Source organism: Prosopis cineraria, unplaced genomic scaffold, assembly GCF_029017545.1.
Source record: "Prosopis cineraria cultivar Desert tree isolate PC_DT_omini unplaced genomic scaffold, ASM2901754v1 PC13, whole genome shotgun sequence".
NCBI classification, from domain to species: Eukaryota; Viridiplantae; Streptophyta; class Magnoliopsida; order Fabales; family Fabaceae; genus Prosopis; species Prosopis cineraria.
The window spans coordinates 3,653,673-3,668,090 of NW_026555344.1; the positions used below are offsets into that span (position 1 = coordinate 3,653,673).

The window sequence follows — 14,418 nt, forward strand, 5'->3', positions numbered from 1 at the left end:
ACTTATCAAGATTCCTATTAGCTTTATACTTTAGGGTAAAAACCCATTTATAGCATACTAGTTTCTTATTTCTCAGCTTCTCCACAATCTCCCAAGTCTCATTCTCTTCTAGTGCTTTCATTTCCTCCAGAATAGCCTCCCTCCATCTTTTAGTTTTGAGAGCCTCATAGATGTTATTAGGAATTCTAACATCATCTACATCAGCAATAAAAGCTCGATAACTAGGAAATAAAGCTTCATATGACAGATATTTCTAAATGGGATGTTGTGTACAAGTTCCAGGTTTCTTCCTGAGGGCAATAGGCAATTCCAAGCCATCTTCTGGTTCTTCTTAAGCCTTCCCTATATTAGGGCTTTCATTAATCCTCTCATATTCTTCTCTAGGACTTTCTCCCATAGAATCTTCCATTGGTTTTGATTCTAGTATTGCCTCAAGTGTGAGAACTTTTCATACCATGCTTCATCTTCCATGTGTAGACTTTGGTCTCTTTTCCTTTGGTACCTGTGTCCTTGTCTTCCCTTAAACTTGCATTTTCTTTTATTGCTAGCATAAGAGACAAACACAGGCTCGATGGAAGTAGGGTGGTCAAGAAAGTCAATTAGAGAATATACGTGGTCAAGGGTCGACTGAAGAAATGTGAAAGAGCATCAAATTTGTGGTGTCATAGCATTGACCAACCATGAAGCCATCAAGGAGTTTTCGATCTCCCACTTCGCCACAACCTTCGAGTCTGATGCATCTAGAGCCTTGGAGTGGCCAGTGATACAACCCAACTTGCCTCATCCTTCGATAGCAAGTCTAATCGCATGTACTCATTCACGATAATTGTTGCCATTGCATTTTTCTAATATAAGAATAAAGACCTTTCGATAGAACTTAACCCTTGGGGCGCTCCGCCATAATTAATTAATGAAGTTGAAAGTTGTGGTACATGTGAGGTCGACTTTGTACTTGGGTGTGAAAGACCATTGTTGATGTGCAACTTTAGAGTGAAGGATTGGTTGCTGTCGTGCTACTTTGTTTGTGTGTGTGGGACGCGTGATTGATTCTGAAGTAGTGGAGGAATCGCCGACCAAAGATGAAGAGAGGTTGTGCGACTGCGATTTTGTATTTTAGGCGTTGATAGCATTCTCTAGGCCAAATTTGACCTGCTCTAATGCCATATGGCATTTTAGATAAGAAGTTCCATAATAATATTGTATTCCCGAAGGCAATGAGCCTATGTACAAGTTATGGAGATAACTATATAGAAAATAAAATCAAATAAAATAAAGAATTGACTCCCATAATCCTATCTAATCATATCCCAATATCTAAAGAATAAATCTCTCTAATTTAAATATATTAAATACATAAAATATCAGTTTGACTACTCTCACAAAAATGTCAAGTAATCATGTTCATCTTCTTTCCCCCCATTTTTTTTAATCTCTTTTAAAACTAAATGCTTAACAGTTTCAAAGTGAACATGCACAAAAGAACAATGAAATTGATAACTCATGTATGGAAGTTTTATGAATTCATCTGCTCTAAGTCACATGAAGCCATGAAATAGCAAGCAACAAGTTTTAAAGATCATCCATATATCAACTGGGAGTGGCGCTGAAGAAGAATAGAGCCATGAAAACGGCAAAAATCAGCAAGCTTGCCTTTCATAAAGCTATGTTGTTAACCAGAACCTTCATTAATGAAACCTTCCTTGCGACCCTCAAAACCAGGCCGCATAAGCTTTTTCTCCCTCTTGCAATTCTACGCATTTTCTTCTGATGAATCCTTTCAGCTATATTTTCGGATCTTCTTTGTTGTTTTCTCTCTGCTTTCATTTTCTCCCTGGTATCAATTCTCTCCTTCCATTTATCTGAATTTTTACGTTGTCTCTTCTTCTCTTTCTTTATGCTTTTCTCTAACAGTTTGGGATCATCGTGAACCTTAATTCCCAAGGCCCTATCCATCGCTGCTTTCCATGATTGTTTTTTTGCAATAACCTCACCCTTCTCAGGATCTCTCTTTGCTTCTTCAAGTTTTTTGACCTTTTCAAGTTCCTTGTGTATTGACATTTTTCTCTTTTTTTTCTTCCCTTGCCTTTCCTCATTATCGAGTTTGACATAACCAAACATGAGGTCTTTTGAAGCCTCTGCAGCATCCTTCTTCCCTTTTTCTGTTGACTCATGGGGTTCAGGTTTACTAGCTTCATACCCATCGTCTCTCTTACGTTTCTTATTCTGAATTCCTCCTTCACATTTCTCTCAACCCTGTTCTTTTCTCTATTAGAATTTCCACAGTTACGACTTGCCCGAAACTCCTCAATTTTGTGATGAAGTCTTTGTCGAAGTTCTTCATATGTCACTGATCGATCATCACCTTCAAGACCTGATGTTAAAGGATTCATATCCATTTGCTCGTCATCGCTCTGGTTCAATTTTTCTTTGTCCAAGCTTTGCTTAAGCAGGTCAAGTGTTGTTGCACTGGGCTTCTCTGGGTCTAAACGTTCTCTTCGAGATTTCTTAATATTTTCCCTGGTCTCTTTCTTTGCTGCAGCTTTTTCAGCCTTGCTCAGACCCTGAAACCACGGTTTCTCATCATCAATTGGTAGATAGAATTTGGCTGGTATAAGCTCAATTAGCTTGTCAAAGAAGAGTCTATGCTTCTGAATGATAGACTCCAAATCTTGAGCCGCATTGGTCACCTCCAGAGACTTCTGCGTTTTTTTCCTCATCTGCATTAAAATACAAGGATGATTGATTGTAAATGTAAAAAGAAGAATGAGTATAAATTAGAATGTCGTTCAATTTGTTCAGGTCAACATTACTGTCATATTGTGCTGAAGACAATATACAAGCATCTTGAGCGGGAGTCTAAAGGGTGCAAGTAAGCTAGACATGATGGGTAGAACTCAATGAAGTACCACTTCCTTTAGATGACTTTAAGTGTCTTTTCTAGGACCCACAAAACTTGAAAACCAGAATTCTTTGAGGCTTGAATAGATTTCTTATCCCGCCAGTGGCTTCCAATGCCTAGAGACAATTAAAAACAAAATAAAAAGTCTTTATAAGTTCTTCATCGCTTTTTAATTCTAGTCTGGAGCATTCGTTGAGGCTAATTTATTTTTATAATCAACCAAGCCATTCACGAAAAAAGGGGGAAAACTAAATATCAAAACGTAATTACAAAACACGAAAGAACACGAAATGGGAAAAAGGATGACCTAAAATCATGTCCCATAACATCAGAAACTCAAGAAGGAGAGAGGGTTGACGAGGAGGAAGGAAAGAGAGAGAACCTCACCGGCGAGAGAAAACGGACTTCGCCGTCGACAGTAAGCTTCTTCCGCCGCCGCTAACGGAGAAGCGAAAGCGCGAATGTTAAAGAGTAGGAAAGGGCTGATTCATGGCTGAAGGCAAAAGATTGGGTTGGGCCAATAATAAATGCAGAGAACAGGTCGAGCCACTTAATTGGTCTGCACGGACCTAGAGGCTAGAGCTAGACGTCGGCCAAATTTCTCCCATTTTTTTATTCGTTTATATTTATTGCGTTATACGTTTATTTGAAAATTTAAGGGGGGAAAAACACACAACTCTCCCTATCTTATGCCGTTTTCAAGTTGGAACCTCAAAGCGTTAAATTAAGGTTAGTCTAAGGTAATTGACACTAATACTCTTGCAAATGAAACCTATTTTTCCTTACCATTTACATTATTATATATTTTTCATTATAATATACAAATATTTCAATGGATAATTGTGTTTTTTTATATAAAAATAGATATTTTTTGAATTTTTTAAAAGAAGAGAATTATATTAAAAAAATTATAAAAAATAATAAAAATCATAAGAAGTCATTTTACAAGTTATACTTTTTTAATTAGATTAGATTTTTAAGGAGCTCGAAAGATAAAATAACCTTATTCATAACTTTACTTACAAATTGAATAACTTATCAATATACGTAATACAAAATTTATAACGATTTATATTATTTATAAGACAATATGAGATATCTAAGATATTTTAAATAATTCGCGCCAGAGAGGTTAATTTTTAGTGAATACTCAAACAATGATGCCAATTTTCATGCTAAAGTAAGCCTTGATTTCATCCTTTTTACAAAGGATTTAATTTAATAACCAATAAAATATGTTGATTGGTAAGGTTAAAACGATCAAAGCTATTTTACATGCAAAATACATCTACTTAACCAAAAAAAAAGAGAGAGATAATATTGCTGAAATTTTTAAGGGAGAACTAAATACAAATTCTCATAACATAATTAAATATACAAGTTTTATTTGAACATAGCAAGACTAAAATATATTTAATTATAGATATAAATTAATTGCAATGAAAAAGAATTCGTATGGACACAGCCCAAGTTTGGGATGATAAATGTCATGTGGCATGTTTGAGTGTACACGTAGAATCAACTTTTGGTCTGAAATCATAATTTTAAAAAATTTTATTTAAATACCATTAATTTTCTCGAACTTTATTGATCTTATGAAATTCCATTTAGCATAAGCTATTTTTTTTTCTTTATTTGAGAATCAATTTTAAATATTAGAGTATTTTTTAATTATTTATAATTGATCCTGAAAAATTATCAAACATATTCTATTATTAAAATCAATTTTTAAAAAATATTATTCAAATATTATCATTGGCTTTGTTAATTTTTTCTTTAATCAATTTTTGCCCATAAACACACCCTTCATTCTGGTTTATTCATCAGATGACACCGAAATTCGAGTTGGGATTGGGACCAAGAGAAAGAAAGAAATCAAGAATGTTAGTTGAAGGGCAAAAAAAGTTTGAACGGTGGCTAAAACCAACGTTCTTTCCAACCTTGCTGTTGATCATTTTTTGTCAAACTGTATTAATAAAACGTTTGAAAAGTGTGTAGCAACTCGAATAAGAAAATGCAGATATGTTGCAATCGTCGAATCTCCTGAGACTGGTAGCAAACAAACAGTCAGCTAGTACCAACCTATTTTGATATGGAACTGACAGTGTCTCTTTTTATTCACGAGCTTCTGTGTCACTGCCACTACTTTCCTAACTTGTTGAAAAGGGGCTTGAAGCTCCTGACATTTCCTGCTTCTTGTGGTCACTTGGGTATTATCACTTTCCCTCAACGTAAGTACTTGATGACTTGAATTTACACTTCATTGCCATGTGGGTCTGCACTTTCTCTTTCGTCCAATGCTTAATCTGTCCTGACTGTCAGGTCACAGACATAGCCAACCCACACGAAATGAATGATTGTAGGGCATGCCACTTGGTTTTCCATTTGTAACGTTATAGATGTCAGGGCCCAACAAGGGCAGCATGTAAGAGATTCTTAGACAGACCGGGCTTATATATTATAAGTAGATCAACATAAACATATTAGTTCATTTTTCAAAGCGACTTTATTTAAGAAAGAATATGTATGGGTGACATAGGAAATTTTAACAAATTCAACTATACTGTGATTTTGAAGCAACTCAGTAGATCACATTACATAATATATGTACGACTGAAAAAGGCATTCTTACTGTAATAACTTAGTACTGATACCTATCTGCAATTTAATCTTGATAAGTGTTTACTTGTCCCTTATCATGGATTTATCTGCAGCTGTAACATGTCTGAGGAACTGGATAAACCGTTGCTTGATCCTGAAAATTTCAATCGAGAGGGTATTGATTTGGTACGTTCTCCCTTAAATGGTGGGATTACTTACCAAAAACATGCATGTCATTGCAATTCCAAATTGATGTTTTTTAATACACATTTCAAATGTAATTTGTACTGAAGAGCAGCCGTTCCTATTGAATTTTTGTCAGGAGCGTATGCCATTAGAAGAAGTGTTTGAACTGTTAAGAACATCGCCAAGAGGTCTTTCAACTGAGGATGCTGAAGCTAGGCTGCTTATATTTGGCCCCAACAAACTTGAAGAGAAGAAAGTAAAAACACTTTCTGAATATATTTAATGGTCATAGATTCATTGTATAGGAATAGGATTTGAAGCTAGAAGAAATTGATTATATAAGAAGTTAAAACACCTTGTTCATAGATGACAATGTTGAACTCCGTGTTAATTAAATAGTGGTTTAAAGTGCTTCATCTGTTCTATATTTGAATGTTTATGCAGGAGAATAAAATACTGAAATTTCTGAGTTTTATGTGGAATCCTCTGTCATGGGTCATGGAAGCAGCAGCAATTATGGCAATTGTTCTTGCCAATGGGGGAGTGAGTAGAGAACAAAATTTATGTTCTGCAGGGATAATTTCTCTCTTGCATTTCCGTTCACAATTGTCACCAGTCACCATGTTAGCCCTCACTTCTCTCATTGGGTGTTGCATTTTTAGGGGGAAGGTCCTGATTGGCAAGACTTTGTGGGAATTTTATGCTTGCTATTAATAAACTCAACAATCAGTTTCATAGAAGAAAATAATGCCGGGAATGCCGCAGCAGCACTGATGGCTCATTTAGCTCCCAAAACAAGGGTACGTCTCTTTGTTAATGATCTCTATCTCCTTAGAAATTTTTTACACGTCATGCTTATCAGCCGAATCTATGAACAAATTCCTAGTCTTTTTGGATGTTACTTTTTCTTTGGTGATTTCATTTTTCAGTTCCAAGTTTCAGAGTTCTTAAGAAATATATGGATGTTTATTATGCATAAGTTAGAGACGTTTCATATTTATTAACTTAACACTCAATTCAATTTTTTGAGTCCTACTCCATTGAAAGTGATTGAAGTGGAACGAGTGGTAATCTTGAAAGATGTTGGAAGTGGTAGCTTTTAAGTAATTAGTTTTATTTTCCCTATCTATTCATTTATTGTGGGTGATGGGCATTCTATAGTTCTTCATGCATTCTCAAATCATGTTATAACTCTTCCTTTTAAGACTATTATATTGGTACATTTTCATTCTGAAATATCTGACATTTCCCTGTATTCTACAAAAGGAATTGTTTAGTAATTTATCAAATTATCCAGGTTCTTAGAGATGGGCAATGGCAAGAGCAAGATGCATCTATTTTAGTACCTGGAGATATAATCAGCATAAAGCTGGGAGACATCATCCCAGCTGATGCTCGTCTGCTTGAAGGAGACCCTCTAAAAATTGACCAGGCAAGTATCTCGTAAATTATGAACGAAAATTTAGGTTTTTGCTATAGTCATCTGATGGCTTCACTAGATATATTCTCGTCACATAAACCATTTTTTAACTGGTCAAAATTAGATCTTATGGTGTCTTATTTTATGATTTAATATTGTTCTATACAGTCAGCTCTCACTGGAGAATCTCTGCCTGTCACCAAGAAGACAGGTGATGAAGTCTTTTCTGGTTCAACTTGTAAGCATGGTGAGATAGAAGCAGTAGTAATTGCCACTGGAGTTCATACATTTTTTGGAAAGGCAGCGCACCTGGTTGACAGTACCGAAGTTGTTGGGCATTTTCAGAAGGTGGATTCATAAAAACTTAAGCAAATTTCTTATATCGTTCACTTGATGAGGAACAAAACCAAACTGATATGTTAATAACAAGGTATAAGCTAAGTTGATTACATGAAAGACAGTGTTTCTAAGGATCTTAATTAGCACAAAACTGTGGTGCAGTTTTAGGTGTCTTCAATTAAGTACTCTACTTAAAAACATAATAAATGGGACATTTCACAGCTTGGCACCACATGATTTGATACTTAAAAATAGTTTCTCCACATGTTATGTTTTTATTGGAGAATCTAATGGCAAAATTTTTATGAATTTTACTTAAATTTTTCCCCTTTTATCATATCACTTCAAACGTAATAATGCAAACTATGGCTACTAATCCTACTGAGTCGGGTTTCTATTTCATGTGATCTCCTAATTTGTGATAATTTTGCGGTGCAATGTAACAATCTCATCTGCAAATTCTAATATCGCTGTGAAAATTGTTGGAGTTTTCTTATATTTGAAACATGCAAACTCTACTTTCTTATCATATCTTATGATATCCCTGAGTTGCTAGAGCTGAAACATAGCTTGATGATAATGAATAAATGAAAGCTTGAGCTAATGTAATGCTGTCCAAATTAAACTTGAACTGAATCTTTCAAACTGTTGCCCATTGTAAATTTGAAATTATTTGATCAATCATTCAAATTTCAAAACCAATGTTCCCTTAGTGTTATTGATTGATTTCTGCAGGTCCTAACTGCAATTGGGAACTTCTGCATTTGCTCTATAGCTGTAGGAATGGTTCTTGAAATCATTGTGATGTTCCCAATACAGCATCGCTCATATAGGGATGGAATCAACAACCTACTTGTTCTCTTAATTGGAGGAATACCCATAGCTATGCCAACAGTGTTATCGGTTACACTTGCAATTGGCTCTCATAGACTTTCACAGCAGGTGCAGCTTTAATGGATTTTAGCTAATAACATGGTATAATTAGGGTCAAATTCATCTCCACAAACTTGTTCGTCTGCAAATGAATTAGATTAAGCTTTTGTCAAACATGACTTAAAGCTACACTAGATGTCGTATGCTTCCTTTAAAATCTATTGCACTGTAGTTGATGTTTAAGTTAGTCATGTGCTCTTTATAATCACTTATTTTGCTGTGAAGGGAGCCATCACAAAACGAATGACAGCAATTGAAGAAATGGCAGGCATGGACGTCCTATGCAGTGACAAAACTGGAACTCTTACTCTGAATCGCCTCACTGTTGATAGAAGCCTCATTGAGGTACAGTGCAATAAATTTCCTTCTCATCAATAAATTTGTTTCATAAAAAAGTTAAAAATAACTAAGCTAACATGAACTAGTTTTGCAACACATGACATATGCTTCCATCCCTCTAAATAAATCCAGAGTTAGTCTGCTCATGCAAATAGGAAAGATATAGATCCAAAGGTGTCCTAAGGTCTGTGAATTCTTATTCATAACTGTCAAATCTGGGCTATGAACTGTTGGGAGCTTTTGTCCTTTGGTTGCCTGAATCACTCATAAAGTTTCCCATGTTTGTTTTACATATAAGACAGGTCTTTGACAGAAATATGGACAGAGATAAGGTTGTTCTACTAGCAGCCAGAGCAGCTAGATTGGAGAACCAGGATGCCATTGATGCTGCCATTGTTAATATGCTGTCTGATCCAAAGGAGGTAGAGTTTAAGGATTCCCTTTATATGTTTATTCTGAACATTTACTTCCCTTATTTTTATAGCAGGTACTTATAAAAGGAACCACTACATTTTCCCCTTGTAGGCACGTGCAAACATAACTGAAGTTCATTTTCTACCTTTCAATCCAGTGGATAAACGCACTGCAATAACATATATTGATTCTGAAGGCAACTGGTATAGAGTCAGCAAAGGAGCTCCTGAACAGGTATGCAAACTTGTGAAAGATATTGACTGCACAACACTTTTATTATTGCCTGATTTTTCCCCAGTTAACTTTTCATTTAATACCATCCGTATATATGGGAAGACCTTCATTATTTAATAAGAAAAAAAATATTCACAAGAAGCATCCTGATTAACAGAAGATAAGCTTGCAATTTCATCCATACAAGTTATTAGACTGACTTCTTGACTTTTGCAAATAACGTTTACGCTCTTGTTTATACATCCTAAATATCAGATTCTAAGCATGTGCCAAGAGAGAGATGAAATTGCTGGGAAAGTGCATGCTGTCATTGACAAGTTTGCTGAAAGGGGCCTGCGATCTCTTGCTGTTGCTTATCAGGTATAGCAGCTAGCATATCCTTCTCTTTCCTGAAATTGATAACGCAATGAATCAAAAACACATCACATTTTTAATCATAATCATTGGAGTTTCACACTAGGTTTTATAAAAACTTTTCCAGGAAATTCCTGAAAAATCTAAGGCTAGTCCTGGAGGTCCTTGGACCTTCTGTGGATTGTTGCCTTTATTCGATCCTCCAAGACATGATAGTGCTGAGACTATTCGTAGAGCACTCAATCTTGGCGTCTGTGTCAAGATGATTACAGGTAAATATGAACCATATCATTTTAGAACTATACATAGTTTGGTTGTGTTTCTGGTAGAATGTATTCCATTTCGATGCCTGAAGGTGACATTTTATTTATTTTTTCTTTTATTTACATGCTTAGTATATAAGATATTAATAAGCAAGTAGAGTGAAATTTAGGACTATTCAAGGCGCATGATATTTGAGGAACTGTGACAACTTAGTTTTCTCAACATTAAGAAACCACTCATCCAGTGGATGGCTATCTTAGTGATTCAGTTTTGTTCACCTTTATTTGATAAATCATATATAGTTTAATTTTTGTTATGCACCACATCTTTCTGGCATACCTCACTGATAAGCATGATACCTGTCTGCTTTGGATTCTTCCAATTCATCAACTTAAACGTTTAAAATAATAATTGTGTCATACCTAGGCTTAGATTAGATAACTTTGCTGATCATTTGTTAGGAATTATCTACTTATTTAATTCTTCTCAAAGTCAAGTGAAAATTCTGGGGGCTCATAATGCTTCTTCCCTCTTAAACATAAGCATCTGTTAATGTTTGTGGTTAAATATGTTAAGAAATTATGTTTGGTTTTCATTCTGGATAGTAGAAGGAGTTTGGAGGTAATATTAGTCACCATGTCATTGCAGGGGATCAGTTGGCAATTGCAAAAGAAACAGGCCGAAGACTAGGTATGGGGACCAACATGTACCCTTCTTCATCATTGTTGGGTCGTGACAAAGATGAAAATGAAGCTCTCCCTGTAGATGAGCTGATTGAAAAGGCAGACGGCTTTGCTGGTGTATTTCCTGGTATTTGGATCTGATATTTATATAAAATACTAGAAAGCCACAAATATAAAAGCAAGCTTTTGAGCGAACATCTCAGAGAACATAAATGGCATAAGTGGCATTACTGGAAAATTGGCCAATGTGATTGATATTTTCTGTGTATCTAACCATGAGCAATTGGCTTAGGTTTCTACCATCTTTTGAACTTCTATAAAACTGTACAATATGATATGATCAATTGACACAACTTCAATAAATTGAACAAACAAGTGAACATATTGAGCATTCAAATGAGTGATATGACCAGAAGGCCAGTATGTTTCCCGTTACATAAGTTTGGATGAATTCCTATGTGTAACTTGTCTTGTTCATACTTGCTAGAATATGGTCAGACTTTTCACTGATTATTTTTGTCATGGCTGCATTTTCAGAACACAAGTATGAAATTGTGAAAATATTACAAGAAAAGAAGCATATAGTTGGAATGACTGGAGATGGTGTAAATGATGCTCCGGCTTTAAAGAAAGCTGATATTGGAATTGCTGTGTCAGATGCTACAGATGCCGCAAGAAGTGCCGCTGATCTAGTCTTAACTGAGCCAGGCTTAAGTGTGATTGTCAGTGCTGTGTTAACCAGCCGAGCTATATTTCAAAGAATGAAAAATTATACAGTTGAGTTTGCAAGTTACCTTTTCCCTATATGAAGAAATTTCTTTTCTGCATCAATATAATATAACCTCAAGCTAGAAACCACGCAGCTTAGAAAACCTAATTTCTTCCTGCTAACAATGATTATAAATGGAATGACTTATGACTGAAGTAAAAGTTCTTGAATTGATCTTTGTTTTTTGACGTAATGATCATATGAAACTGATAGCTTGTATAAATGCAGATATATGCAGTTTCCATAACAATAAGGATAGTGGTAAGACAAGTTCATCATCCTATTTCAATATCTTTTTCTTATGGTTTTTTTCTTTGGAACTAAATTAAAAGTGATTTTTTTAAACTTCCATGTAACTTGCAAACAAAATACTTTTGCAGCTTGGTTTTGTGCTCCTGGCATTGATTTGGGAGTATGATTTTCCACCTTTCATGGTCCTGATCATAGCAATACTGAATGATGGTGAGTGGAAGCAATAAACAGGAACATATGCACGAACTATATTTTTCTTTGATTGTCCAAAATTTCATTGCATATGCTTAGCTAATTGATTGAAGGAGCATTTATTCACCGGTTCTTTGTAACTGATAGGGTAATGTAAGGACTATTATCACCAAATTTTAAGTAGAATCAAGATGCAAGAATGTTTTCCTTGGTTTTGCAGTCTCCCCTACGCTGTTTGCTCATTATTTATATATCAAACGTCAGACTGTCACCTGTTAACAGGGTGTACTTTTTTTAATATTGTTAATCATTGTTGGTATTAAAAATGTTTGTTCTTCTAAACTTCTGGAAATAAAAAAGATAGTGAGAAGGGGGATTGGCGTGGCCTATCTCCTGGAGAGTTATTTTTTTTCTTGGTATTGTATAGGTATTTTGTATTTTGGCCTCATCAAGATTTATATGAGCTTTGTAATACACGTGCCTTTTTATCTCGGCCCCCATCATTCTTAACTCCTGACCAGTAAGAGAGACCTTTTTGTTACCAGTTCTCTATTATGAACTATGAACTATGAATTTCAACTTTCAATTAGGAACTATAATGACCATATCCAAAGACCGAGTAAAACCATCTCCAACACCAGACAGTTGGAAGTTGCCTGAGATCTTTGCAACTGGAATTGTCATTGGCACTTATCTTGCTTTGATCACTGTCCTTTTCTACTGGGCCATAGTGCAGACCACTTTCTTTGAGGTATAAAACTTTATGCTTCTTTTTCTTTCTTCTTCCTTCAACCCTCAAAAGTCAAAATCATTTGGAATGTAAGGTGAAGATATATTTAGTTTGACTGTACTCAACAAACATCCTTAAGTTGATTAATTTGTTGCTGCAGACGCACTTTCATGTAACCTCCTTATCTAGCGATAGTGAGAAGGTTTCATCTGCTGTGTATCTTCAAGTTAGCATCATCAGCCAGGCTTTAATCTTTGTTACCCGTAGTCGGGGCTGCTCTTTTCTGGAGAGACCTGGAGTTCTTTTGATGTGTGCCTTTGTAATTGCTCAGTTGGTAATGTCACTCTAAAAGCTTTTCCTCCTTTAAGGTTGTTAATCATGTTGAATTTTTTCATTCCTATATTTGCTTGACTTTCAACATTGAGTTGACATATTTCAATACCTCCAATGGAGTAGGGGAATTAATAAAACCAATCATGGGATATGTCGTAATTTTTTCATAAAACAATTTAAAGTTTTTGATTCAAAGTTGAGTCAGGAGTTTGTTCCTTCCCAGTTCCCACTCCTCTTGACATCTTGCAATAATATGATAGGAAAATCAATCAAAGTTATTGTTTTTGAATAATTGTTTTGATTTCTGCAATATGTTATGCTCAGGTAGCAACCTTAATAGCTGTCTATGCACATATCAGCTTTGCTGATATCAGGGGAATTGGATGGGGTTGGGCTGGTGTGATATGGTTATACAGTTTAGTGTTCTATATACCCTTGGACATTATCAAGTTCATGGTGCGCTATGCCTTGAGTGGAGAAGCCTGGAATCTCTTATTTGAAAGAAAGGTTATTGCAGGCTTCACCTTTTGACCCTTAGTTTTTATCTTAACTGACCAAGACTTCGCCTACATTGACTCAATCTATTTCAACAGACTGCTTTTACTTCGAAGAAAGACTATGGGATGGAAGATAGGGCTGCAAAGTGGATCCTTTCTCAGACAAGCCTACAAGGATTGAATACCATAAACTTGCGGGTCAATGCAAGGCGATCTTCTTTAATGGCAGAACAGGCCAAGCGAAGGGCTGAAATAGCCAGGTACTTTTTAACTTCGTCTATATAAAATAGGCATATTAATATTAACTTGATCATGAAGAACCATGTATGCATGACGAAGGCAGATTCATATATTTTGGCCTGTGATTTGTTCGATCTATCTAACGAGTTTTAACCAAATCTGTGTCTCTTATAGGTTGTCACTATTTTTTACATCCACAGTACCTTCCATTAGTCTTTCTAGCTGCAACAAAGTTGTGTTGATGATTCATTTATCCTTTTGAGTTTTCATAGATTCATTACATTGTGCAGGCTGGGAGAATTACATACTCTGAGGGGATATGTGGAGTCTGTGTTGAGACTCAAAAATTTAGACCACAGTGTGATCCAATCAGCTTACACAGTTTAAAGGCAGCATACAAGTCCTAATGCACTATCTTCTTCTTCCTTCTTTTTTTGGCCATCTAATGCACAATCTTCAGTAAAGGCGAGATTGGAAACTTTGCCACTTGTTAGTGAAAATTTTCCTGTTCAAAATTTTGTAGGAATGTAAAGCCAAAGAAAGATGGTATTCCAATGATGAGCTTAGATAATAATAATATTTGGAATACAAATTACAAAATGATGACAAATAGATAGACTTGATCATTCTGCATATCACTAGATGAAAAATAAATACATTAATAAATAGAAAGGGAGTTTCAATGCTTTTTTATGTAAGAAACAACGTGAGGCGACAGACGAGAAACAACGGAGAGGAG

The 14,418-nt window shown here is 35.4% G+C and overlaps 1 protein-coding gene and 1 pseudogene across 1 annotated transcript; one reads left to right on the forward strand and one right to left on the reverse strand.

The window, feature by feature from the left end:
* Nucleotides 1–1,470: 1,470 nt before the first annotated feature.
* LOC129291178 (ribosomal RNA-processing protein 14-C-like) lies at nucleotides 1,471–3,440 on the reverse strand (annotated as a pseudogene).
* Nucleotides 3,441–4,906: 1,466 nt separating this feature from the next.
* On the forward strand, nucleotides 4,907–14,314 carry LOC129291110 (ATPase 10, plasma membrane-type-like). Its single transcript, XM_054928280.1, has 22 exons — nucleotides 4,907–5,130; nucleotides 5,614–5,686; nucleotides 5,823–5,942; nucleotides 6,131–6,229; nucleotides 6,349–6,486; nucleotides 6,984–7,122; nucleotides 7,279–7,454; nucleotides 8,181–8,387; nucleotides 8,604–8,723; nucleotides 9,020–9,139; nucleotides 9,243–9,365; nucleotides 9,621–9,725; nucleotides 9,847–9,991; nucleotides 10,632–10,793; nucleotides 11,204–11,442; nucleotides 11,664–11,696; nucleotides 11,816–11,897; nucleotides 12,470–12,630; nucleotides 12,770–12,943; nucleotides 13,267–13,449; nucleotides 13,536–13,699; nucleotides 13,970–14,314. The coding sequence occupies exons 2-22, from the start codon at nucleotides 5,621–5,623 to the stop codon at nucleotides 14,064–14,066; spliced, it is 2,853 nt and encodes a 950-aa protein (XP_054784255.1). The 5' UTR covers nucleotides 4,907–5,130; nucleotides 5,614–5,620; the 3' UTR covers nucleotides 14,067–14,314.
* Nucleotides 14,315–14,418: the final 104 nt, after the last annotated feature.